Below are 26,923 nucleotides of genomic sequence, written 5' to 3'. Positions count from 1 at the left end.
GGTCAGATGGCTTCTTGCTGATGGAAATCAGGCACGAGGCCTCTGTGGAGGAGAGATAGGGGGAGGAGAGCATGGCTGGCCAAGATCTGTAGGAGAGTGTGGTATGGACACTGTTCGAAATGTTCTTCTTTTATCTGGGGATTTACTTGGAGCCTGAAGTGAGGCTGCCATTTGATCTAAGTGGTCCCTTTTCTGACTGCCCCCATTGGGCTGACCTGTTAGACCCACACAGAAGCTGAGTGGTGTCTGGTTTGCTCTTGGATGACTACCCTGTCCTTGGACCTGGGACTGAGAACCCTGATGGTTTTTTCTGTTGAAATCATAGAAAAAAAATCCAGAGGTTGAGGTAATATTTCATAGCTTCTTAAGTAATGCCTGATGAATGCGGTCACACCTCTCCAGGTCCTTGAGCAAGCATAAAATGCCCCTCTGCCCAGGGAGAAGAGGCCTTCCATTGCTCGGGGATCACTAAGCCACTCACCGACCTGGAGGACAGGCCAATTTCACAGTGGGCCAAGTGGCTCCTGCCCTGGATCTCTGGTTGAGTCCTTACTCACCTCCTGGCTGCAGCCCATGGCTCCTGGTTTCAGCCTACTTTCCTCCTCTAGCACCTATGGCACACCCTTCTGCTGTAGACCTAACTCAAGGGTCAGCATCTCTTGATGGGCCATCTGGTCCCATGGCTGACCATGTGTCCCCTTGCTCTGAACATCACTCTGTGAACTCTGATGGTGCCCGGATAGACCTCCTGGGGAGGTTCCATCTGCTGGATCCCAGGTCCTGGAACCTGGGTCTGATCTTTTGCTGCATCAAATAGACCCCCACTGGCCACCTGGGGGCAGATCAGGGATGATCCTCATTTATCGTTTCCTATTGGCTCACAGTCACTTGTTTCGGTTCCTATGGCCTGGGAGGAAGGTCTAGCGTAGCTGATTCTGGCTTGGAGTCCCTCTGAGGCTGTGGCCTGACTGCCCCAGGACTGTGGGCAGGCCTTACTTCCTGGCCATGTGAGCTCCATGAGGCTGCACAGTGAGGCCCCTGTGATCTAAGCACAGTGCCACCTGGACCTGGGAGCCCTGGCATCTCCTTTAATTTCATTTTGCCAGGGGTGCGCTGTGTCACTGTGCATGTCCCTTTGGTCACATGGCCCAAACCTGGAACAGCTTGGGAAGGATTACAGTGTTTCTAGGGATGGGAGCCACTAAGGACTATCTTGAAGCTGCTGACCGCACCATCTTTTATTGAATGAGGAAACTAGGGACAAAGTCATCACTGCCTGGGGCCAGCTAATGCTTAGGTACAGGGACCAGGGTTCCATTGGGGTGTTCCCTCTGATACCTCAAACCCATGTCAGAGTCATGGTGTTGGACCTACTGAGTGGGGAGTACGTGACACTCCCTGCCTTGGGAGTGTTGGTGCTGGGGGAGTTTCTTTGCTGGACTTACTTGTGGAAGGTTATCGATTTCCACACCTTTCAAGCTGGGAGTCTCACCCATTCTGGCAGGAACTAGGCCTAAACTGACACTGATTGACCCTGCCAGGATGCTGGTGGTTGACAGACACCTGTACTGGCTGAGAAGTTTGGTTGTTGCAGGTCAGACCAACACTGTTCCTCAGTAGTGAGGATGTCACACAGCCCTTGAGTACCAGGCATGGGGCTTCAGGAATCTGTTGCTTTGGGCTGGGTTTGCTCCAGGTTGCCAACATGCTGTGTGTTCATGGTCTGAGCACTTGTATTTCAGGTCAGAACCCTGGTCTTGACCAAAGTTTTTGAAAACTTTCTTTCTTTTCACATTCTAGTGGATATGCCTCTTGATCAATGTGTGAGGGTGGGTTTCCCCAGAGGGCCACAGTTGTGCAGGGCACATATAAAATGTCAGGTCCCTTTGCCCAACTGAGGTGTTTTTCTTCCAATCTGTTGGAGTTGATCTTGCCTTGTCTCTTCCACCTGCAGAATGGTGAGCTGATTTATGGCTGCAGAGACTCCCGAAGCCCCTCGGCTGACTGGAGTGAGCTGGCACACCACCTGAAGCCCTTCTTCTTCCCATCCAATGGTCTGGCAGGCGGGCCCCACTGCACAAGGGCTGTGATCCGGGAGTTGGTCCGTGTTATCACGCGGGTGCTGCTGAGTGGCTCTGACAAGGGCCGGCTGGGCGCCCTGAGGCTGGGACCTGGGCCTCGGGGCCCACTCGTCTGTGAAGCCAGCCCTTTTGGCAGAAGCCTGCACCGCCAAGGTAGGCCAGGGCAGGGCATGGGGAGCAGAACCTGGGCCACTGCCTGTACTGGTCTTGCCTGGCCTCATGGAGCTTCTGCGAGAGCAGCCTGGACATTGTCAGGAGTCTTCAATGCTGGGCCTCACTATCTCTCAGCCCTTGGCTGGACACTCCTTTTCTTTCGTCTTCTCTCAGATTTGTCATTTGCAGCACATGTTTGGGCCAAGGGTTTGCCCCTAAAACATTGCTGTATATGCTTGTGTTCTCTGGTATGCTGAGTGCTTCCTCTGCAGCCTCCTGTTCCCTCTGCTTTGCACCCTACAAGTAGTTGCTCCTCAGTTTGTTTCTTAGGCTAGAGAATCAAGGTACAGACAGTTGGGAGGTACACAGAGCAAGCCCTTTAGACTGGCGTGGTCTAGTGGGCCTTGGTGTGCAGATAAGACTTGTGAGGCAAATCTTGGATGAGGAAACTAGGGGCAAAGAGTCATCACTGCCTGGGGCCAACTGCTGCTTGAGTACAGGGCACCTCTTGTGTGGCACCTCTTGCTTGGAGGCAGAATTCTGGCTGTAACTTGATGGGCATCTAGGCTCAGAGGTGCGGCCAATGAGCAGGTTTGGGGTTTTGCTAAGAATGTTTGGGGCTCATTTTTTTGCCATTTTGTTGTTTGCCAGCACGCCCCACAACATATTTGGGTCTGTGGCATGCACAGCTACAGCCAGGAACTTATTTTTTTTTTTTTGCTGACTGGGAAGTTTCCTGTCTTAACAACCCTTGTGGCCTCACAGCCCTCTGAGGATGACTGCAGTGTATGTCAGTGGAGACTCTGCCCTCCCTTCCACTGACTCTTCGGTGCCGTTGTGTTTGCCCAGGCTGCCCAGGCACAAGAAGCTGTCCTTTCTCTGTGCCCACCCCCACCCCATACCTAGTTTTTTTTTTTTTTTTTAAGATTTATTTTAGAAATTTATTTTAAAGATCTATTTATTTATTTAGGCCTATATAAGAACTGGGGTATAGGCCAGAGGTGTGGGGGTGGGGGGGGATTAAAAGGATTCACTAGAGACCAAGTGGGGAGCAGAACAGGCAGATCTACTGAAATACACTGCTGAGGGGAGCAGCGATCTGCTGCCTCATGTGGGTTAGCTCCCTAGCCGGCTGGGGGAGGGGGGGGAGGGAAACAAACTTGTGCTGCAGTGGCTGGCGATAGCTTGATAGCACTGTGTCTTTAACCTCTGCACCAGTAGGCAGGCCCCATACCTAGTTTTTCTTAACATAGATGTATTTTGGGTTTTTCTTGTTTCAGAAGTGATAATCTGATCATTTCATAAAATTTTGATAAAGTTATGCCATAACTGCTTTCATGTAGCTAAAATGGGTCTAGAAGAACACACTGAAGGGAATGCTATTGACACTGGAGACTTTTCTTCCACCTTCCTCTGTGGGAAGTACAGCTTAAACAACAAAGTCATGCTAAGCCAGAGGAAAAAGAAAAATATCCAATGCTTTCATTTATAGGGGAACCAAATAAGGGATCAGGAAAAAAAATAATGAAACAAAATTATCAGGTAACTATAAATCAGAAACATTCTGTAGGGGAAGGGGAGAGAGAGGGATCAAAACAGGGAGGGAAGAGCACAAAGGACTATGGTGATGGTGCACGGGCGGATTGGTGGTGGGAATTTTATGGGGACTACACCTGAGAGGAGAAAGCATGCATTGTACAAAAATGAACAGTGATATAAAATATATGTAAATAAATTTAAAAAACAAACAATGTCATGCTTTACATGCTATTTTGTAACCTGCTCTTTTTTCACCTAATTAGCTCAAATCTGTATCTGGATCAGCAAGTTTATTTTTTGGACTTTTATTGACCATCCTACGTAGAATAGCCTATAATTTTGCAGGTCCCTCCTAGCTGGCCTGTGCACCTTTACTCTGTATCAGGTAGCTGAGTGCATCTTGTGAGAAGTGGGAGGTCAGTGTCAGGATGGCTTGCAAGCCATCTGTGAGGACCACTCCTTGTGGTCATTTTTTCACGGGACTTGGCTTCTCTGGAATATATGAAATAGCCTGACACTGACACTCTAGCCTTCTTGGCACACAGCAGGGACCCTTAAGTGGTTATGTGTAGAATGGCCTTGTTCCCACATTGTCCTGTGGTGACAGCCTCCCTGCCCTGACCCCTCTACGCTTCTGTTTTATTGGTGTCACCTTTGATCTGCCCTTGGTAGCCTTGTGTGGGATGTGGGTGGTGATGATTTGGAGGTATTGACATGACCATTTAAAATTTTGTGTTTTGTCTTGTTTACTTTTTTTTTTTAATAAAGATTTATTTATTTATTTATACAAGCACTGGGTGCAGTCAGAAGCACAGGAGAGTGAGAGAATTCACCAGAGCGGGGAACAGAACAGGCAGATTGACAAAATATACTGCTAAGGGGAGTAGTGGGCGTGGCAGGAGAGGTCTGAGCGCCATGTGGGACCCTTGCTGGCAGCCGGGGATCGAACTGGCGCTGCAGAGGCTGCGGGCAGCTTCGTAGCCCAAAGCTCAACCTCTGCGCCACCAGGGGAGGCCCATGTTTTGTCTTGTTTAGAGAGAGGATGATCTCTCTAACTTAGTTCTGGGACTGGTCTGGTGGAACTTGGAGGTTGTCTTAAAAGGCAGGAAAGAACAAAGTAAGAGTGGACCACCTGCCCTTTCTTCTGTGCCTGGCCATTTGTCTCAGCCCGCCAGCTCTGTGAGGCTGGGTAAGGCCTGTACCCTGCCACTTTTGGTCCCTGACAGTAAACCTCTCATTTTCCCTGATGTTCTTGGTAGGAAAACCCCCCCTGGAGCACTCGGGGTTACCGAAGGGCTGTCTTCTGTACAAAACCCTCCAGGTGCAGATGTTGGACCTGCTGGACATTGAAGGCCTCTACCCTCTGTACAGGCGGGTAGAGCGGTACCTGGAGGAGTTTCCTGAGGAAAGGTGAGGCCCAGGCCCAGGGATTGCCCCAATGAGAGGATAACATGGACTTCCCAGGAGTATTACCCTGCCACCTCCCCTCCATGCTCCTGGTGCTAGGCTTGACCTGTCAGATGTGTGGTCACTTGCCTGGTTCTAGAAAAAAACAAATCCTCTGACCCTGACAATCCCCACATGGACATGGACCGTTCCGTGTCCTAAGTCAGGACTGAGCCTGCAGGGGGCAGCGCTGCTTCACAGGTGGGGAGGCACTCTGCCCAGGCCTAAGCTCCAAGTGTCAGTTGGCCTTTAGCTCCTGGCTGTCCTGCATTGGGGTCACTGGGGTCCACACCTTGGTGGGCCTGAATTCCCATCCTATCCCCCTGCCCCTTCATTAGTGCCTCTGGCCTTGCCAAGTTCTTTTTAAAACTTTGATGCTTCAGAAGGAAGTTTCACATTAGGAGGAGGTGGACTATCAGGTGTTCCTGTAACCAAACGTGTGATTTTTAAATTGTTAGCAGTTTCAGAAATTTTTTAGGCAGCTTCATCATCCCGTTTTTTTTGGTGTGTTTTTCCCTTTCAGAAAAACGTTGCAAATAGATGGGCCTTATGATGAAACATTTTACCAGAAGCTGCTTGATCTTTCCACTGAGGACGACGGGACAGTAGCCTTTGCACTCACGAAGGTAAGCAGGCGCTTCTGTAAACACACTGTGTGTTCCTTAGGCTCTTGACACTCAGTTGGCGTTTTCCCAAGAAATGTTTCCTACTACCTATTTATTATGGTTAAAGCAGAGAAACTGGGATAAAAAAAAAAATGGCTCAAGTTTCCCCAGATGGCTGGGCTGGGTAATGATATTGATACATGACTCTAAGCTTTTGGTTTGTTAGGCTTCCACCTGCCCAGGGCCCAGCTCTCTCCCCTGATGCTGGGATCTGTCTCTGCTGCCTTACAATGGACTATATGTGGGTGACTTCCCTCTCCTACTTAGGCCAAGGGGCAGCCTGGGAGAATCACTTAGTGAAAAAGGCCTGGTCCTATTCTTTCTTGTTCCGTGAAATTGGAATTTAGTGGCTCCATGAACTTGGATAGGAAAAGTCACATCTTTATTTTCACTAACCTATGACTGGAAATTTGTTTAGGCTCTATATAAGTATTTATGAGATGTACTCATGTTATTGCATGCATTTTTGTGTTTTCATTGTTTTACAGTCCTCCATTGAATGGACATATTACAATTTATTCATTCTACTTCATGGATATTTGGGTTGTTTGCAGTTTTTGACTGTTTTGAAAAAAACTGCTCAAAATATTCTCAAACAGATCTCTTGGTATGCATATGCATACATTTCTTTTGGAATTAGTTCTGAGAGAATTTTTGGGCAGATCTACAAGCATTTTTAGCTTTAACAGGTATACTGCTAAACCTTTTGACATATTGACACTTGGTGCACCAGGCTGAGGTAGTTAGTTCCATACCCTCTCTTACTTGTTGGTGGGGCTTCCTAATTTTAGACATCTTGGTGCGTTTGTGCTGGTGGCTTGTTGCAGAAATAAGACTAAGCACTTCTTCTTTTTTTTTTATTTTATTATTTAAAATTTTTTTTTAAAACATTCTTTTTTTTTTTAAAGTGTATTTCTTTCTTTCTTTCTTTTTTTTTTTTTTAAGATTTACTTATTTATACAAGCCCTGGGTATAGTCAGAAGTGCGGGAGGGTGAGAGAATTCACCAGAGCCAGAGCAGCGAACAGAACAGGCAGACTGACGAAATACACTGCTGAGGGGAGCAGTGGGTGGCAGGAGTGGTCTGCGCACCATGTGGGACCCTCCCTGGTGGCTGGGGATCGAACTGGCACTGCAGAGGCTGCGGGCAGCTTTGCAGCCCAGTGCTCAATCGCTGCGCCACCAGGGGAGGCCCAACACTTTTTCATATGTTTATTGGCCATTATTATTTTCTTTAGGGGAAGTACCCATTTAAGCCTCTTTGCCAGTTTTTTGTAGGTTGTCTTTATCTTATAGATTTGAAGGATGTCTTTATGTATTTTGGATATTATCAGATATCTGTGCTGTAGGTATCTTCTTCCACTCTGTAGCTTGCCTTCTCATTCTCTGAATGGAGTCCTTTTTAATGAAGTTCACAGTTTTAAGGTAGTTTAGTTTACATTGTTTTCCTTCACAAGACACCTTTATCTACCTTAAGGTTCTACAGATATTTTAGAAATGTTAGTGTTTTGCTTTTCACATTTGGAAGGGTAACCATCTGCAGTTGACTTTTGGTATGAAATGAAATAGGGTTTTATTTTATTTTCATATGGGATTGTCCCAGAATCAGAATCATAGGAATTGGGCTGATCATTGTGGAGCCTTAATGAGTTTTGATACCCTGTGGGGCATGACCTTCTGTCTTCTTCAAGAATGTTTTTTCTTTAGTAAATGCCTTCTGTTTGTCCACATAAATTTTAGAATCAACTTCTTCAGTTCTATAAGGAAAAACAAAACAAAAACAATAACAAAACTTTTCAATTTGTTTGGCATTAAAATGATGACAAGATGACATGTTTATAGTGTTGAGTCTTGAGCTGTTTCTTTTCTTAAGTATTATTTAAAATTGCCAAAAACATGATTTTTTTTAGAGCAGTCTTATATTTTATAGGCTTACTCCCAGATATTTGACGGTTTTAGAAATCAGTGGTGTCTTGTAAAATATTTCATTTTATTTATTTTTGTTTGTTTGGCTATTCAGGTAATATTACTGTATATGACTTAGGGGAATAGGCTCATACTTCCTCAGATATGTGTCATTGCACCATACCCACCACCAAAGCACCCATAATCCTTTAACATTTTAAATATGGATTTATGGGAATGTAATTGATTTTTCTATTTGACCCTATATCTGTCAGCCTTGTTAAACTCAATTTTAAGGGCCTCCCCAGTGGCGCAGCAGTTGAGCGCTGAGTTGCGAAGCTGCCTGCAGCTTCTGCAACGCCGGTTCAATCCCTGGCCACGGGGCGAGGGTCCCACATGGCATGACAGACCTCTCCTGCTGGGCCCGCTGCTCCCCTCAGCAGTGTACTTTGTCAGTCTGCCTGCTCTGCTCTCTGCTCTGCCTCTGGTGAATTCTCTCACCCTCCTGCTCTTCTGACTGTACCCAGTGCTTGTATAAATAAATAAAATTAAATTAAATTAAATTTAAAAAAAAAGCTCAATTTTAATAGTTTACTTATTGCTTCTTATTATTTTGTTATACTGCATGTAGTTAAATGATAGTGGGAATTCTAGAGATTTAAATTTAAATTTAATCTCTTTTTTCCCCCTTGATTTATCATTAAGTATTATTTAAATACTATAGGGTTGTTTTTAGGATTATATATTTTAAATAAATAACCATGATAAGATTAAGGAATTCCCATCCATTCATGATTTGTTAAGAGTGTCAGAAGTGAATATTGAATTATATCAGTGCCTTTTCTGTTTCTGTTGAGATGATCATATGGTTTTTTGCCTGTTTTCTGTTGTGGATAATTTTACAATTTGTAGTGAAGTTTTATTTTTTCATATATTAAAACACATGGCTTTCTGATATTTTGTTGAGGGTTTTTGCTTATGTATTTGTGATAAATATGAGGTTTTTTTGGTAATCTTTGTTAGGTCTTGGTATCAATGATATGCCTACTTCATAAGATATTTGAAGAGTGTTTGCTCATTTTCTGTTCCCTGGAAGAAGTGAACTAAGACTCATACTATTTCCTTCTTAAATATTTTGTAGAACCACAAGTGAAACCATCTGTGCCCATAGTTGTCTTTGTGGGAAAATTTTAAATTATGGTATCAATTTCAGACTTTCTATTTCTTATTTTGTCAGTTTTGTTAAAATTTATTTTTCTAGAAACTTGTTTTAACTAAAAATTTCAAACTATTGGCATATAATTTTTGGTAATAGTCTCTTTTAATGTTTTATAAGAGCTGAAGAACTTTCTTTTATTCCTAACTTCTGGTATTGGTTTCTTTCTCAATTGATTTGTTAGTTTTATAAAAATTAATCCTTTTGTACAGTTTTTCTATTTCATTAATTTCTGCTCTTATTCCCTTTTTTCTCCCTTTGGATAATTTGGCCTTTCTGTAGCTTTTCCTGGCATTTCTTTTTTTTCCTAAAATATGTATTTAAAGCTATGTACTTTCCTCTAAATATGGCTTTGACTGCATTTCACAAGCTTTTTTGCTTTTTTTTTTTTTTTAAAGTATCATTCAACTAGAATATACCCTGATTACTGTTAAGATTTTTTTCCTTCACTTAGAGAAGGATTTAGAATGTATTGATTATTAGCAAAATTGCATTGTGGTCAAAGAACATATGGTCCTTGGAAATTTGTTGTGATTGCTTTTGATCTTCTAAGGCATCTTCTCAAATTGTTGGGTACAGTGTTTTATATTTCCTGTTATGTCAGATTCATTATTGTTCAGGTCCTCTATAACCTTACTTGTTTCACTGTAGGGTATTTTGAAACTTTACATAATTGTGGATTTGTAAGTTATTTATTTTGAATCTTGTCAGGTGTTTCAAATTTAGAATTGTTAACATCTTCCTGGTGAATGTTTCCTTTCCAAGTGTCATTTATGATTTCCAAGTGTCTTCACTTCTGGTAATATTTTTTACCTTATAGGTTCTTTTTTCTGATACTGGCATAACTTCTCTTGATCCTCTTGGCTAATACTTGCACTCCATATTTTCCCCTGCCCTTAACAAAAATCTTTGTGTCCTTTTACAAGTATGGTTTGGTTTTCTATCTGTTTTAACATTTTGTTATTTGCCATTTAGTTGAACTTATACTTGGATTGAAAATCTACTTTCCTCCCACTTATTTTAGGTTTATTATTCTCTCTTTTCTTACTATCCTTTGGGTTCATTAATTTTTATTACCCCATTTTCCAACCTTGTTAGCTCGGAAGTTAGTCTTTTTCTTTTCTTTTTTAAAAAAAGATTTATTTATTTATTTATATAAGAACCGGGGTACAGGCCAGATGCGCAGTAGGGTGAGAGGATTCACCAGAGACAGAGCGGGGAATAGAATAGGCAGATGGACCGAAGTACACTGCTGAAGGGAGCAGCGGGCAAGACGGGAGAGGTCTGCTTTGCCATGTGGCACCCTCACCTGCTGGCCAGGATCAAACCAACACTATGAAGGTTGCGGACAGCTTCACAGCACAGCGCTCAACTGCCTGCGCCACCAGGGGAGGCCTCTTTTTCTTTTCTTTTGATGGTTCTAGCTATTGTAGCAAAGCAATTGACTTATTAAAGTCTAATATCGTTTAGGGCTTTTACCATCTTTTTGGACAACACAACTTTCTCAGAATACATTTTATTACAACTCCTTACTTAATTGCTGTTGTTGCTATGTATTCTGTTATTCTAAGTTCAAACAGACATTATTCTTCATGAAGTTCCTATCCATTTGCCCACAAAGTTTTCTCTTGCATTGCTTTTCATTTTGCCTTGATTCTCTGAGCTTTTATCTGGGATCTTTTTGGTTTTGTCTGAAGAACAACTGTTAATACTTCCTTCAGTGGAGGACTGTCTGCTGCTGATTCCTTCTTAGTTTTTTCTTAGTGATATGTATAAAGTTTCTTTGGCATCTTTCTTCAATTTTTACTTGATCTTTTTCAGTTTTGGAAAACCTTCACATTTTCAAATTTTGTTTCTGCCCCTGCCCTCTCTTCTTGCAGGACTCCAATTGCATATCTATTACACATGTTCTCTTGATCTTCAATAGCTCATGCTTCATTCTGGATTTGGATATCATATATATATATATACACACACACACGCACACACCACAGTGAAAATACATGAATTTAATTTTTTGGCCTAGCTTCTAGTTTAGCATGTCTCAGTTTTTTCTAATCTGCTGTTGAAACTATGTTGAATCCTTAATATTGAATTTTGTATTTTTTAGTTCTAATCTTTCTGAATGGTTCATTTTTACAGTCTCCAGTTTTCTAAGTTCTTGATTTTGTCTTTTATTCTTTGAGCAGAGCAGCATATGTGTCTGGGTCTTCCAGTAACTGGAGTCCACCTGTGCATCCTACTATTGTATTTTTTTTTCTCCTTTGCTGGTTTTCATTCATGTTGTCTTATTTTGTGCCTTCATGTTTTTGCTTCTGTGTCAGAAATAATATTTGTACAGCTATTTTAGAAATGACTTGAGGCCTAGGGTGTTATCTTCTTCCAGAGAGAATTTAAGGTTTTCTGTCACAGACCTGGGATGCACTGACAAGCTGGAGTCATCTTGACCCAGTTCTGGGGACATTTTAACTCAGTTCTGGTTACTGACCTCTTTGAAGCAAAGCTGCATTTCCTGGTAAGAACCATTGTCTTCTGGTTCACTGTATCTAAGGTGCGGCATTTTGGTACTAAGCCAAAGAGGGGGTTCATCATGGCTGCTGTACCCACAGTTCTATAGGTTGGTTAGAAATGCCTCTTGGGGGACCTTCCTGGTGGCCTAGGGGTTAAGTCTCAGTGCTATCACAGCTATGGCCTGAGTCTGATCCCCGGCCAGGGAGCTAACCCACATACGGTGCAGCAGACCCCTCCTGTCTTGCCTGCTGTTCCCCATAGCAGTGTATTTTAGTAGATCCGCCTATTCTTCTCCCCACTCTGTCTCTGGTGAATCCTATCATCCCCTGCACCTCTGGCCTACATCCCAGTTTTTCTATTAAAAAAAAAAAAGGAAGGAAAAAAAGGAATGCCTCTCAGTCACATTCCAGCGTTGTCATCCCACTCCTCTGGTACAGTTTTTCCTGGTTTGATGAGCTATGCCTTTAAGCAGATGTTCTCGTATTTCTTCTACTTGACCTTTTAGCATTTGAGTTGGCCCCAGTTGCACATCCCACAATACTGGGGGTGAGAGTCTAGCCTTTTCATTTTATGTCTGATACATCTTTATCTGTATCTATATTAACACTGTAGCTGTTGGCTCTCAGTTCCATGTGTGGTTCATTTCTGGGTTCTCAATTATAGTCCATTGATCTGTGTGCCCATTCCCCGCCCCCACCCCCAGTGCCATAGTGTCTTGATTACTGTAGCTTTGCAAAAATAATTTGATGCTAAGGGGTATGATACCCCATTTTACTTTTTATTTTGGCTATTCAAGGTCTTCTGTGATTCCATACAAATTTTAGAATATTTTGTTCCATTTCTGTGAAGAATACCATTGGGATCTTCATAGGAATTGCATTGACTCTGTGTATTGTTTTAGGTAACATGGCCATTTTGGCCATATTGTCTTTCCATTTCTTTATTTCTCTTTCAGTTTCTCTAAACAGTGTCTGATAGTTTTTCAGTGTACAGGTTCTTCACTTCCTTGGTCAAATTTATTCCTAAGTAATTTCTTTTTGCTTCAATTGTATAGACACGATAACATTATATACTTTATTATATTTATCTCTGATTCTTTTGGACTGTTTTTTGTGTATTATATGAAATTCCTAATTTCTCACCTAAATGAACAGAGTAAGTGTAAGTTGCCACCGACAACAAAGGCAGTTAGTAGGCTTGAAGTCACCAGGCTTGGGGCTCTCCTCACTTCTTCCTGCATAGTCCTGCCTGTGGAAGGCACAGTTGGGTGTGGTACCAGCTGTGTGACAGCTGTGAAGGAGAGGGACTGACAAAAGAGGATCAGTCATCATGTGAATGCTGAGGTGGTACTAATATCTCTCCCTTTCCTTTTTTGGAATTAGTTTATTTTTGTAAGTCAGAACTATTCAAGCTAAAACATTCAAATGATATATCAAAAGTTTAGAGAAAAGAGCTGATAAAAAGTCCCAAATACTAACTATACAGAGGGAGAATTCAGATCTCTCCTTGTATGTCTGTGACAGCAAGTGGGCACCCGCAACTTTGGTGGCGGCCCTCGTGGATGTCGTTCAGGTCAGCAGTATGTAGTGTGTACATGTGCTTGTGGCATGGTGTTGAGAGCACACACACAGAGCCAAGACTCTAGTCTGCAGTGTCCTGCATGGTGACTGCATGACATCTTAGCACCCAGATTGACCCAAGGGATGGTCTGTTACTCTGAGCAAGACCTTGTGTGCTGCTATCTTGAGGTCAGAGTGATGTTCACACAGTGCTGTCTGCGACCAGCACACTAGGAGGAGCAGAGGCAACTCCTAAGTCCCTGTGTTTGGAGTCAGGGGCCACATGCTATTTGCAAGACGAGGGCAGAGAGCAGGGCTGGCCTCTGAGGAGCCATTTGGGCCTGAGATTTCCTGCCAGAACTTACCAGGGGGGGTGGGTGCATGTGTTGGTGGTGCCTGGAGCTTGATCTTTCCCTCCCTACAGGTTCAGCAGTACCGGGTTGCCATGACTGCGAAGGACTGCTCCATTATGATCGCCCTGTCCCCTTGTCTGCAGGATGCAAGGTAAGGTGCCCACTGTTTGTCAAGGGTCCTTGCTCTGACTGGTTTTTGTGGATTGACAAGAGCATTGGTTCTCTATAGTTAGAGGCTCCTTTGACAGGATCACATTTATGAACAAAGACTTATCTCCAAGACCTGTTTGGTGTCATGGGTTTTATTAAGTTTTACTTGCTAGAAACGTGTAAATCAGCCAAAAAGATATTTATGGAGAATTTTAAGAGTGTCTATTAAGGTGAAGATTACTATTATTTCCTGAAAAATACCCCCAAGGATTTCAAAGCAGTTTGGATACTCTGGTGCAAATTCCTTTCTTTCAAAGGCATCACCAAGCTCCTGTGTTAAGGCTCCTGAGCACCTGTAGGCTGCTGTGGCCACGTCCTCCCATCCTCCCCAGCTCATCCTGCTGTGCTACCTGCACAGGTGTCATGGTCACCTACACACCTGAACAACAGCATACCCACTGCGCTGCTTCCTGTGTGCAGTGTCTCTCCCTGGGCATCTTCATTATTTAGGTCCTTCCACTGCCATTTTTAGGAATTCAGAATGAACCTGGTAATCTTATAGTAATTACACAGCATCTTCAGCATTGATCTTTGAGTGCCAAACCCTATACCCAGAATTTGCAGAATGTTTTCAATCTTCGTGACTTATTCCTGGGTGAAAATCATCTTATTGCTGCCTGCAAGCCATCTGTTTTTCTGATGCTTTTGCAGTAAGTGTTCGCAGGAATCGTGCTTCCTGGCAAGCACAAAATGCTCCACTTTCTGATAGGAAATACTGAGGGGTATTTACAGGGCATACAAAGTCCAAGTTGTTCTTTTTAGTTGAAAAATCCAGTTACGCACTAAGGAAGTGCTCCTGGTGCTCAGCTATGAGGCCTCCATTCCAGGTTGAGTTGGTGTTGGTAGATGAGAGAGAAACACATGGATGTTCACCACCCCTCCTAAAATGAGTGTGCAGCTGAGAGGCAGAGACATATGGGGCCTTGAATCAATTTCCAATGTCTGGCAATTTTACTTCCAGTTGTGTGTGAAGGTGGGTGTACATTACAGTGTGATTATGACTGAAAATTTGAAAATATTCTGTCTCCCCCAAGATGAAATAGTTAATTATAGTACAGCCATTTGCTTATTTAATTTATAATTTTGTGTTCTAATTGTCATTTAACATTTTATCCTGAATGCCTTCCCAGGGTGTCAGGAGCGCAGATGGTACCGGTAGAAATATACTGATAAACGTGAATTTTTCAGGGAAAGGAGGGGGAATACAGTTTAAGGACAAAGGATTGATCATGGAAAGTGTTTCATGAAATGTTTATTTAAGCTTATTTTAATCTTAAAATGTTAAATGTTTTAGGAATGTGCATATGTAAGCTTTGTGTTTGAAAACCTTTGCCAACTAGACAGGAATTATAAATTCTGGGGGAAGTTCAGCATATAGAAATTGGGATCTTTGTGACCAAGCTGAAGAGAAGGGGGAGACCTTAAAGACCATTCAGACTTGCCTTTCCTGAGGGTTCTGAAGAGGAAGAAAAGTGGGGCCTGCCAGTATCTGGCTCTCCAGGGTGGAGCTTGCGGCCTCTTTGGGAGAACTTGTGCTGGGATTACTCGCTGTATTTTGAGGTGCCTAGTAATGGGATGGAAGACCAAGCTCCCAGGTGTGTGGCGAAGGTGGGTTGTCCTCTGAGGATGGGGCTCACTGTTGGTATCCATGGCCCTGGAACCTCCTGCTCATGCTCAGCCTGAGGTAGAGAGGTTTCATTTGTTAGGAGCCACTCACTTCACTGCTAACTGGAACTTGCAGTTCTTTCCCCAGGAATGTTCTTTGGGCAGTGCTCCCACCAGCACTGTGTGATGGAATCCTCTCTTTATGCAGGTACTCTTACTGGGTGCTGGTTCTGACGTGAAGAATCGAGATGTCCTTTAAAATGTGTAGCCCCTGTTGACATCAGCCTTCCCAGCTTTGTGGAGTTTGCATTTTGGGTTCCAAGTGCAAGACTCAGAATGTGTAAATGTTTTCTCTGCCATTCAGGGGAGAGTATCTAAGACCCCAACAACTAAGCATGGGGTTTATTTTTCCTACAAACAATATTTTGTAGCAGTTGATTGAGGATCTAGGCCTGGATTAGCTTCATCAGAACAGGAACTTGTTCATTGACCTCCTGTCTCCCAGGTGGGAGCTTTTGAAATTGATGTTTTGTTCGTTTTGTCTTTTAGAGATCTTTTCTAAGTTTAGGAGTATATTAAGTATGGGGAAACCAGGACTCTGGAATACTTCTCTTGGATTAACCACAGTTTGTATAATTGGTATGGTAGCCAAGAGGGGTACATAGCAATTTTAGTACAGACTTCCCAGTTTTTCTGAAAGTGTTTTTAAGTATACAAATTTGTTCATATTCTGTTATAAGCATAAAACCATTCTGTTTAGATAAACCATAAAATAGTCTTAAAAAATAAAAAATACTACAGGTAAGATTTGAGAATAAAACATGAAACTAGATCTCTTTCCAAATGTGAAAAGCATAAAGGAGTACAATTTTTTTCCCAGACATGGGAAAAGCACATAAAGAGAGTCTGTTCTCAACATTTCATCCATTTGGCTGTTGAATGGCCAGATCTACTTTCTACTTTTTCTTAGGTTTTGTAATACTTGGCTCATGATAAAGTGACTTTTTTCAGCATTGGTTTATACCACTGGGATATGGGAAATATCAACTGCCGGGGTCTATGTAATTACTTTTCCATCTCTCTGTACTTTAACCCTGTCTTGCCTGGTCTGGTGGCTGGAATCAGCACTCACACACTCAGTTGGTGGCACAGATAGAGAAGAATGTGTGGACATAAACTGGGTGTTTTCTGTGAGCAGGGATGAGAGGAGTGGGAACTCAGTGCATTCTGAAATTGCCTTTTTACTTGCAGCCCTGATCAGAGACCCATCGTCCCTTCATCGAGATCCCGGTTGGCCTTTTCTGTGTCTGTGCTGGACCTTGACCTCAAGCCCTATGAGAGCATTCCTCATCAGTATGTACTGGATGGCAAGATAGTCAACTACTATTCAAAGACTGTACGTGCCAAAGATGCTGCCATGATGTCGACAAGGTTTAAAGAAAGTGAAGAATGCACATTAGTGCTCCATAAGGTCTAACTTTTTACCTGTAGTGTCTTTGAAACTTGAACACAGAATGTGAAGGTTGAGTGATAGAGCTATTTTTCTGTTGTACTGGGTGGCTTTTGGCTGTGAATGTTTTGCTATTTAACCCCTGTTCAGGTGGGATTGCCTCTGGAGACACGGAATGGAAAAGCACTAAACACCATCCAGGACAAGGAATGTCAGTTGTGAGCCCAGGAATGTTGAGCTGAGTCCCCAGAAGCCACTCATTTTTAAAACTGGGGTTCCTGTCAAGCCCCAGGAAAATGTTCTGGACAGTTCTTCTTTTCCACCTAGGGCTCAAATCTAATTCTCTAATGCAAAAAGCCTTACTCTAAGACCCAAGGTTTGGATCTCCTACCAACAAACTCCTAACATAGAAAACTTGAATTATCACATACATCTTACAGTTTGGACTTTTTGAGAAAACATGGATACTACTGGAACTTTCCCAGCTGAGTTACTTGGTCACTTTTTTAATGCAAACCACACATCAGTGCAGGTGTAGGTGGTTCCCTGCTGTGTGATGGGTCATTGATGTGGACTCCGTTCTGAGCAGTGTGGATTTGGAGCCCCCGTGGAGGCACCATGCCCACTGCTCTGCATGGGTCAGCAGGGAGGTGGCACTCAGGTTAAGGTGGACACCACTCGTGTGGGCGTTGACTTTCTGTTTTGCTGAATGATTTTAACTTTAGGGGAGACAAATGCTCTTCCCCACCTGGAATTGCTGCTGTGGATCTTAGAAGCAGAGCTGCAGCCATCCCCGGGGTGGCTGTGCTCCTAGCAGCTCTGTGTTCCTGGCATTTGTGGGTGTTTGGGTGGCAAGGAAACCTCAGCCAGTTCTGTCAGAGCCAGCATCGAGCTTCCTCCCCCATCTGTTCTTCCCTCAGTTCCACTAAGATGTGTGGTTTTTGCAGCCTTGTGTGGTGCTGGGCCACCTCCCTTCCAGGGCTGCTAAGGCCCTTCTTCCATGATGAGAGACTCCTGGCTGGCACCAAGAGGGTCTTTTTGGGGTCACCAAGTGTGCCCAGCTGCTATGAAAACTGTTGGGAATCTTGGCTTCAGTTTTTTATTCTATGGTAGGTTGTACAGATTATTTATATCATCATTTTGAGGGACTAATGAAGGCTTATTGTAACATAATATTATATTAGTGAAACCATGGAATTGTATGAAAATGCCACATGAAAAATAAGGAGACTATTTTGCTGATTGTAAACTTTTGTGGGAAATTTTGTGATAAATTGAGAATTACACTTGTTTGAATCAAGCCAGATCTTCTAGAATTTATTCTTCTATTGTCTTTACACTTCTTTCTCCCATACTCAGAGGTGCAGAAAGATACTCGACTGACCACCTCTCTCATTCATGTGTGTATTGAGGCCTAAGGTCTTTGGGGACTGTAGGGATGTGCAGGAAGGCTGTTCTCATGTGCAGGTGGCAGGCTCCAGAGCGCACATCAGGAGTGGCTCTCAGCCTTGTTTGGATCCTGCTTTCCTGTGCCAGGAGGTGCCCTAGCTAGCTCGCACTTCACCATGGCCTTGCCTGTTGGTGATGTTCATGCTATTGAAACTATGTTTTCACCGACTAGAACACATTTTAATGGTTGTCTGAAATCAGTGGCACTCTTAAACGCTGGACACTTTTAATGAAGACCCTAATTCTTCCATGTGGGGATTTGGACCACTGGTGGTAGACAGGGGTGTGGAGGCCCCCTGTGATGGAACAGTAACATCTTTGCTATCTTGTGGCACTTTTTAAAGTTAATTGCTCCATTTTTTTTTTTTTTTTTTTTTGGTGGAGGACCAAGAAGAGTAAATGCCTCCAAGGGGTGTTTTCCAGACTTGGGGGTGAGGAAGGCTGAGTCCCCGCTGGGGTGTCTGAAGAGTGTCTAAGAAATGAGACTCTTGGCAAATTGCTTCCAGTTACCCCCAGGTGATAGGGGAATGCCTGGCCCTCATCCCCAGTTTTGATGTGAAGTGAGAGGGAGAAGTTGGGCAGACACCTTTCCTGTACCCTTTCTCAAATGTTACTCTATACGTGTCACTTGTTAGGTATTTTGTATTTAAACGGCTGTATTTATTTTTCATGTCATGACAGGTATATATAATGTGCCATAACTGCATAGTCAACATGATTTAAAGGGATGATTTCTAAATAGAAAATAGCACATGTTTATACTCAATAAAATCACATGCTTCAGGTGCACTCACTGGTTCCTAGTTGTTTTCCTCTGTGCAGAGCGATGCTATCAGGCTCTCTAGAGTGGCTTCAATGCCCAGCGCACCCAGCAAGGCTCGGAAGCTGAGTGGAGCAGCTTCTATGACTCTGTTCTTGTCCAGCTGAAGGGCTGTAAAGACGACAAACTGGGTAAGAGATGTCATGGGATCCCTTGTGTTAGTGCTTACTCTCAGCCACAGTGAGGATGGTGGGGCTGTGGTCATGACTTAGTGTAGCTTTTAGCTGCAGACTAGATAAAGAGACAGAACCTTTCCCTCCCTCAAGATTCAGCCAGGAGGCAGTTATTAGCCCTAGACTGTCCACCTGTGTCAATGCCTGTGGCTTTTTTTCCCTTTTTCCTTTTACTAATAAACCTGTTCTTTTAAAATGAAAAAAAAAAAAAAAAAAAAAAGGATTCAGCCAGGAGGATCCTGGGGAAGTGTAATACCCCTCAAATGTGTTTTCTGAGTGATCAATAAAAATGTTTTTTTTTTAATGATGGGAAAAAGTACATTGGTGAGATTTAAACTTCTGACTATTGCCATGTAACACCAGATGAAATAAGTAGATGTCTACTGGGCCCACTAGAAGTCCCCAAAACATCTACTGGGGTCCTACCTTGCCAAGGCACTTGGGTGAGAAGATCCAGCTTTGGCAAAACCTTTCCTTCTTCATCTATTTGTATCCTCCAGACGATTACTAATTCAAACCTGAAAGATGTAAAATACACTGATAAGTGCCTTTCGGCATCTGTAAAGGCAAAACATACAAAGAAATCTGGTTAAAAGTAAACTGCAGCACCTCATCTGTCTTCAGGAACAGAGCTGCTGGCCTCCTGCCTCCTTGAGGCCGTGCCCCGCTGACTCTGCTCCTAAGGACATTGACCCCGAAGGAAGTACAGACAGTTACTCAGCTGGGCTGCTCGGCATCAGTAGTAAACAGGAAGATGGAAATGACCAGAACATGACCCTGCTTTGTGCTCCTCATATGTTAGCATGTCAGAATGTGGAGAGACAGGAACTTCATACTGGTGGGAAGTATACATTGATAATGATAAATTAACTCTGAAAATAATTTGGCAGTGAGAGAAAACTGAGTCCATCCCATGACCAGGAATTCACTTCTAGGTATGTGGCAGGGGCATGTGCAGAATGTCAGAAATAGTGGAAAAGAACCCAAGTGCTCAAGGCAAGTGGAAGTATACATATTTACCTAATGAGCATATAAACAGGTGAAAATGAGTTCTCTATGCCCCCAGAGGTGAATTTTGGAAATAATGTTAAATAACAAGGCAAGTCCCAGAAGCCTTCATAACCACATCCCATTTTCAGGTTAGAAAACAAAGCCTTCAAAACCCAGAGCTTGCAAGTACATTGCGTCCAAGTGGGTGACGTGCACGAGAAACCCAGGTGGTCCTCCCCTCACTCAGCACTTGCTGCCTCCTGACCTGCCCCTGAAGTGAGACCATCTATGCAGTCACTGTCCCCACATTCCCTTCTCGTGAACTCCCATTCCTGTGCATTTGTTTTGACTGCATAGAAAGATCTCAGGACAGCAGTTAGGTGTTTTATATTTGTTTTCTTATTATTTGTAATCCCAGTTTTTACCAGGAAATGAACATCTGGGTGCTTGTGGAGGTGGATTTGTGGGGTGCTTGCACTCACCCTGGCTGGCTGGTGCTCCGGACCTCCATGTATCTAGAGGATGCCCCCTCTGGAAGATGTACAACTTCTGGGTACTTTTCCTGTGGGGAGAGGAAATGATAGAGAATTTGTGGAGTCACAGTGCACAGGGACACTTTCCCAGTGGTCTGAAAAGCAGGAGATTGTCTTGAGGTGTCTTTTACATTCCCTGGATGTCCTTGTTTCATACATGCCATTCACTTGTCCAGTACACAGCACTGAGGTGCCCTGGCTTTCCCTCCTTTGCTCACAGTGCGGCCTTTTATTCTTTTCAGGGTCACATGGCCTCCTGGCTCCCACACTGTCAACTTCCCCAGAGTGAACGTGTTGCAGGACAACCACCAGTTTGTCCACAAGGCCCACCTTCTTCATGGGCTTGCATCTGAGCCAGGCCGCCTAACTGAGGAGGCCAGGACAGGCATGATGTAGAGGGCACCCTCAGAACCAGGCTGATTTTCACCTGATTCACCTGGTGATGCAGGCCCTGACTGCTGAGTTGAGTTGTCATCTGCCAGGTTTCTCACTGTAAAGTGACTTTCTCTCGTGCTTTAGTATTTAGCCATAAAAATTAAGTTTTTCGGGCCTCCCCGGTGGCGCAGTGGTTGAGTGCTGGGTTGCGAAGCTGCCCGCAGCCTCTGCAGCGACAGTTCGATCCCCAGCTGTTCCCGGGCCACCGGAGGAGGGTCCCACATGGCGCGCAGACCTCTCCTGCCACCCGCTGCTCCCCTCAGCAGTGTACTTCGGTCCTTCTGCCTGCTCTGCTCCCCGCTCTGGCTCTGGTGAATTCTCTCACCCTCCTGCGCTTCTGACTGTACCCAGTGCTTGTATAAATAAATAAATAAATCTTTAAAAAAATTAAGTTTTTCAAACTGATGCTTATGGTCTGATCACTGCTACCACATCCACCCCCTCACTCTATCACTGTTGTCAGACAGCTCTTGCACAGCTCAGCCACCCAGACTTTTCTGGAGACCCGGTATCTCTTCCCAGGTTCGGTGGCCGGCTATGCTGGGTAACTGGGTTTCGGACAGCATACTCTGCTAAAAGTCAACTTCACAATGACAGTGTACCATTTTGAAGTCCAAAGTATTCTCTCTAAAACAGGGCAATTAAGTAGTTTGCAACTCTAGGATGACTTTGGCTTTACCACCTATGTAGTAACTTAAGTGTGTAATTCACAGCAGACTCTTGGTGCCTATAGCCATGCAGACTGACCTGAATTTAGGCTCAACTTTAAGTGATTAGACAACAGCAAAGTTTTACAGGAATCTGACAATGTTAACAAAGGACAGAAATGAGAAGCTCATCTTTGTAGTTCTTGGAAAACTTTTTGTCATTCTGTGAAAACAGACTGCAAGTAGGGATGATCGGCTGGGACTGGTAAAGTAGGTGCCACAGGGGGATTTCACATTTCTAGAGTCAACTTTGCAAAGACATTTTTTCCAGCCCCCTCACACACCTGATGTAGAAATAGACACCTGGATGATGCTGAAGTCAGGCACAAGCCCTGGCATGTCCCAAACCCAACTGTCCTGGTCTTCCAAGCCTCACAGAACATTGAGGTGCAGTCTGGAAGATGACACTTCTCATCTGGAAGTGTCAGATTAGAAAGCCCTGTGAGACAAGGCCTTCCTAGGCCTTGATAAACTAGATTAGTTCTGTCAAGTGAGGTCTTATGGGGACAAAGATGTGTCATAGCTTTTAAAGGGCCAGCCCAAGCATCAGCGTGCTGGTTGCCAGCGTGTGAGGCCAGTGTTCCCAACCAGACCATGAAAGATGCCGACAGAGCAAGAACATGTCCAAACACCCGATTGTCCTAACCAAATGCTGGGCTGGCCTGGTTTAAGCTTACAGATTTTTTTTTTTAAATGAGAAAATGTATACCTAAGTATTTCATATGGAAAGTGCTGGTTGATTTTTAAGCCTCAAGCTCTTCCAAATGAGTAACAACTGTATGAGGAATGTAAAGGCTAAGCTGCTGTGGCAAATGGCTTGTGGCTCAGCGGGCTCCAGCGTGGGGCCTGAGGGCAGCAGAGACTGGCTGCGGGCTCAGCCCCAAATGGGTTTCATAGCTTCTCCAGGACTTCTCAAAACCAATAAGGGGCTGTAGACACTTTCATTAAAAAGCGAAGAGTGCTCCCTTTAGTTTAAAAAAAAAAAAAAAAAAGGAAATGCTGACATTAGGCTAAGGTCAGGCATTCAGTTTTGTTTTGTTTTTGAGAGTGTTTTGGTGTTGTGTGAAAGTTTCCTTCTAGACATATTTATCCAGCCTCATTCTTTTGCATAGTGATCTCACAATTCCAGAACACAGCTGAAAATTGGAAGAAAGCAACTAAGCCAAGGAGTAGCAGTCCAAAGAAACAACATACAAAACAGAGCTGAGACACACGTGCTGCAAGGATCACGGAGGGTGGGACATGGGAACAGGAGGGTATGTATTTTGAGGGCAAGGACAGAATTGTGGAAAATGATCAACTCCAAATGCAAAGTGGGCTTGTGGTCACTAAGAGCCCCACATTTCAACAGTGAAAGAAATTTTGACTTATTACCACTGTATCTGACATAAAAGACAACTGACTCATCAAGACAGGCTTAAGATGATGTACTCTGATAAGCAGAAATGTGTATAACATGTTTTTGAAGGCTTTCTGCAAAACAGTTACACATAAAAAGGGTACTGGAAAACTCTGCCTGATCTGGAAAGCACCACAAAGAGTTCACATCCATAAACCAAGGCCCAAGCAAATAAATGCCAGGGACCAGGGTCCTTGTACTGCCCAGAGGGGATTCTGTCCACACCCAGCACTCTGGCTTACAGAGTACATTGGGAGTACTGTACAATGTACAGAGTACATTGATTTCACAGACATCACAGGGAAGCTTGGAAGAGCTGTGTGATTCGGGGGCTTTGCATAGCCAGCCCCCCTTCCACAGGAAACTTGTCCAGATGGGTGTTTATTCAGCTGCTAGCCATATGCCTGCAGTCTGCATTCAGGAAGTCTTCCTGGTGTTTGCCTTAGGAAAAAAAGGTGGCTGTGAGAAAGTCAGCAATTAGATATTCAGCCCCAGTTTTACACCGGAGACCCACTTGGCTGCTGAAATGCTGATGCTGGTCTACAGAGAACCAAATTTTAAACAAGGCTTTAGAGAAAACCAGCCTTGTATCACTGATCAGTCATTCCAGCTCAATCCCAAGAGGAATAACCCGGTCATGCCCCACCTGTCTTCCACTTACATGAATGGGGAGCCTTGAGTCCAAAGTTTAAACGTGCCCTTGAATGTCACAGATACATTAATTCACCTGGACTTTATTTCCTCAAAGAAAAGATGCCTGGCTGACTTTTTTGAAAACTGAGGTGTATTCACATAATAAAATTCATTCTTTTAAATCAGTGGGTTTTAGTATATTCACAGGGTTATCCAACCCTCACCACTTTCTGACTAGAACATTCTCCTCACCCCTTAAAGAAATCCTGTACCCTGTTGCCCTTCAATCACTATAGTACAACCCCCACCCAGCCATTAACAACTATTAATCTGCATCTGTTTCTATAGGTTTCTCTATTCTAGATAATAGGAATCATACTAAATACAGATTTTTGTGCCTGGGTTCTTTCATTTAGTATGTTTTCAAGGCTCATCATGGTAGCCTGATGTATATTAGTAATTCACTCCTTTACTTTGCTGAGTAGCACCCCATTGTATGGACACTCCACTGTATGTTCATCAGTTGATGGACACCTGATGGTTTCTACTTTTTGGCCATTGGGAACAAGGCTTCTATGAACATTCAGGTATGAGTTTATGTGTGGCCATAGGTTTTCATTTCTCTTGGTTACATACCTAGGATTGGAATTGTTCAGTCTTATGACTCTAACTACCCGAGGAATTGCCAAATTGTTTTCCAAATGGCCATACCATTTATAATCCCATCAGTAGTGCATGAGGGTTCTGATTCCTTCATCTCCTTGTCTACACTTGATACTATCTTTGTCTCTAAACTCTAGCCATCCTAAGGGGGTATGAAGTGATATGATATCTCACTGTGGTTTTGATGTATGGTTTCCTGATGGCCAGTGATATTGAACATCTTTGTGTTTATTGGCCATTTGTAATCTTTGGAGAAATGTCTGTTCAGATTATCTGCCAGTTTTAAACTGGATTATTCTTATTGAGTTGCAATATAGTTCTTTCATATAAATCATTTTTTGGATAAATGGTTTCTAAAAGGTTCTTCCAGTTAGTAGATTGTCCTTTTACTTCCTTTTTTTCTTTTATTTTCTTAATGGTGTCATTTGTACAAAGTTTTAAATTTTTATAAAGTATAATTTATTTTTTTGTGTTATAGTTAAGAAATCATTGCTTAATCTAAGTCAGAGATTTACACACCTGTGCTTCTAAGAGTTTTATATTTTTACCTCTCATCCATTTTATTTTTTTTTATTTATTTTTTTTTTATAGAGGCATGCTTTATTTATTTGTTTGCTGGTTTGTTTGTTTGTTTTGTTTATACATGCACTGGGCACAGTCAGAAGCGCGGGAGGGCGAGAGAATTCACCAGAGCCAGAGAGGGGAGCAGAGCAGGCAGAAGGACCGAAGCACACCGCTGAGGGGAGCAGCGGGCGGCAGGAGAGGTCCGCACGCCATGTGGGACCCTCCTCCGGTGGCCGGGGAGCAGCCGGGGATCGAACCGGCGCCGCAGAGGCCGCGCGCAGCTTCGCAACCCAGCGCTCAACCGCTGCGCCACCGGGGAGGCCCTCTCATCCATTTTAAGTTAATTTTTTTAATATGGTATGAGATCGAAGTCCAACCTCATTCTTTTGCCTGTGAATATCCAGTTGTCCCAGCATCCGTTGTTCAAGAAACGTATTCCTTCCCCATTTAATTATCCTGGTTCTGGTCACATTTTTATTAACATGTATTTGAAGATCACCTAATCCAGAGCTAAGTGTCCAGTAAAGTGACATCCTAGACTTCTCAGCAAATGGGAGAATTGAGAAAAACTTACCTCAGTGCATATCTCATACCAAACATAGATATTTACTTAAAGATGGGTCACAGATATAAATGTAGCAGTAAAAGCCATATAACTTTTGAAAGGAAACATAGGCAAAAATCTTTGTAAACCTGGGTTAGCCAGTGATTTCTCAGATACAAAATAGAGGATCCATAAAAGAAAACTAAATGGTCTATCTGATAAATGGGCTTCACCAAGGCTAAAAAGCTACTGCTCTTAAAAAACACTGTTAAGAAAAAGGCCAGCCTTGGACTGAGTGAAAATGTCTGCAAAAATTTGTACCCAGAATATGTAACATACACTTGAGTTTACAATAAAACAATCTTATTACAATAATGGTCAAAAGATTTAAAGACACTCAGCCAAAGAAGAGCTATGAAAGGCAGAGGGTAGGACTGCTAGTCCTTAGGGAAATGCAGACTAAAACCACAGTGAGGGCATAAGCTTCTAGTTGGAAGCTCCAACTGAGGCTGCAACTGGGATTGTGGGAGGGCCAACGGGGACAGGAAGGCACAGAGCATGGAGAATGATGAACTGCCATCAGCAGATGGAATGGATTGGAGTGGGATTGTATCTGTTAGCAAGTGCTGCAATGTTTTACTATGTTTCTGAAATCAATGCATCAACATGCTGGCCTTGGAACACATTCAATGGCATCAGGGGAGCCCACTGGAACCACATGGACATGTTCCCTGCAAGCTCAGTTACTCTCCCTGCTGTTTTGGGTATTTGCTGATATCTTACTGATAGATGTTTTGGTCCATTTATTCTTGTACAAGAGCTGACCCCCAAATGGTGGGCTACTGTACAACTGCTTGGCAGTTGTCTGCAATGGCCACCAAACATTTGTCAAGGCTTCTAATCAGATCAGCAGATTATGACTATTGACACATAGAATCACACTTTTTTTTTCTTGATTATAAAACTGTCATTACTACATGGAATCTGACCACAAGATTGCAATTTCTTCACAGATCTCGGAAAGTTGTGCTGGGATAGAGGCTTTTAAAAAAATGTGACTAGGGGTCCATCTTTATCTGAATTACGATTTTTTTAGGTAAAACTTGAGAAATAGTACTATAAAATCATGTGGATGACTTCAGATTTTAGAAGAAAAATCTATTATTTTGTATTCTTTTGAACCTTGAATAAGTGTCTGAACTCATGTTTTTATTCTACCGTGCAACATAGATATTCTATGCAATATTCTACCGTGCAACAAGATTCAGAAATCTTACCTTTGGGGGAAAATGAATATGGACATTTCTGTTATGTTTAATGT

The 26,923-nt window shown here is 43.3% G+C and overlaps 2 protein-coding genes and 1 pseudogene across 3 annotated transcripts in view; 2 read left to right on the top strand and 1 right to left on the bottom strand.

Moving 5' to 3' along the window:
- IPPK (inositol-pentakisphosphate 2-kinase) overlaps positions 1 to 16,719 on the top strand; it is a gene marked incomplete at its 3' end in the record, with an annotated part of 42,801 nt that extends 26,082 nt beyond the window's left edge. Inside the window, exons 9-13 of the mRNA XM_084238648.1 lie at positions 1,955 to 2,234; positions 5,033 to 5,183; positions 5,743 to 5,845; positions 13,499 to 13,578; positions 16,494 to 16,719. Of these exons, the coding sequence (XP_084094774.1) occupies positions 1,955 to 2,234; positions 5,033 to 5,183; positions 5,743 to 5,845; positions 13,499 to 13,578; positions 16,494 to 16,719 (840 nt within the window). The remainder of the gene's footprint in view (positions 1 to 1,954; positions 2,235 to 5,032; positions 5,184 to 5,742; positions 5,846 to 13,498; positions 13,579 to 16,493) is intronic.
- A 2,011-nt stretch (positions 16,720 to 18,730) lies between these two features.
- The window catches only part of CENPP (centromere protein P), a gene marked incomplete at its 5' end in the record, with an annotated part of 170,850 nt that continues 162,657 nt past the window's right edge, over positions 18,731 to 26,923 (bottom strand). Inside the window, 3 exons of the mRNA XM_084237449.1 lie at positions 18,731 to 19,072; positions 19,561 to 19,652; positions 20,607 to 20,686. Of these exons, the coding sequence (XP_084093575.1) occupies positions 18,942 to 19,072; positions 19,561 to 19,652; positions 20,607 to 20,686 (303 nt within the window). The 3' untranslated portion in view covers positions 18,731 to 18,941. The remainder of the gene's footprint in view (positions 19,073 to 19,560; positions 19,653 to 20,606; positions 20,687 to 26,923) is intronic.
- LOC311173465 (lysosomal enzyme trafficking factor-like) lies at positions 26,162 to 26,522 on the top strand (annotated as a pseudogene). The gene has a single exon. The product of its transcript is annotated as a lysosomal enzyme trafficking factor-like (transcript).

The sequence above is a fragment of the Talpa europaea genome (genome assembly GCF_964194135.1).
Source record: "Talpa europaea genome assembly, chromosome: 7".
NCBI classification, from domain to species: Eukaryota; Metazoa; Chordata; class Mammalia; order Eulipotyphla; family Talpidae; genus Talpa; species Talpa europaea.
This window is presented reverse-complemented; position numbering and strand designations above follow the sequence as displayed.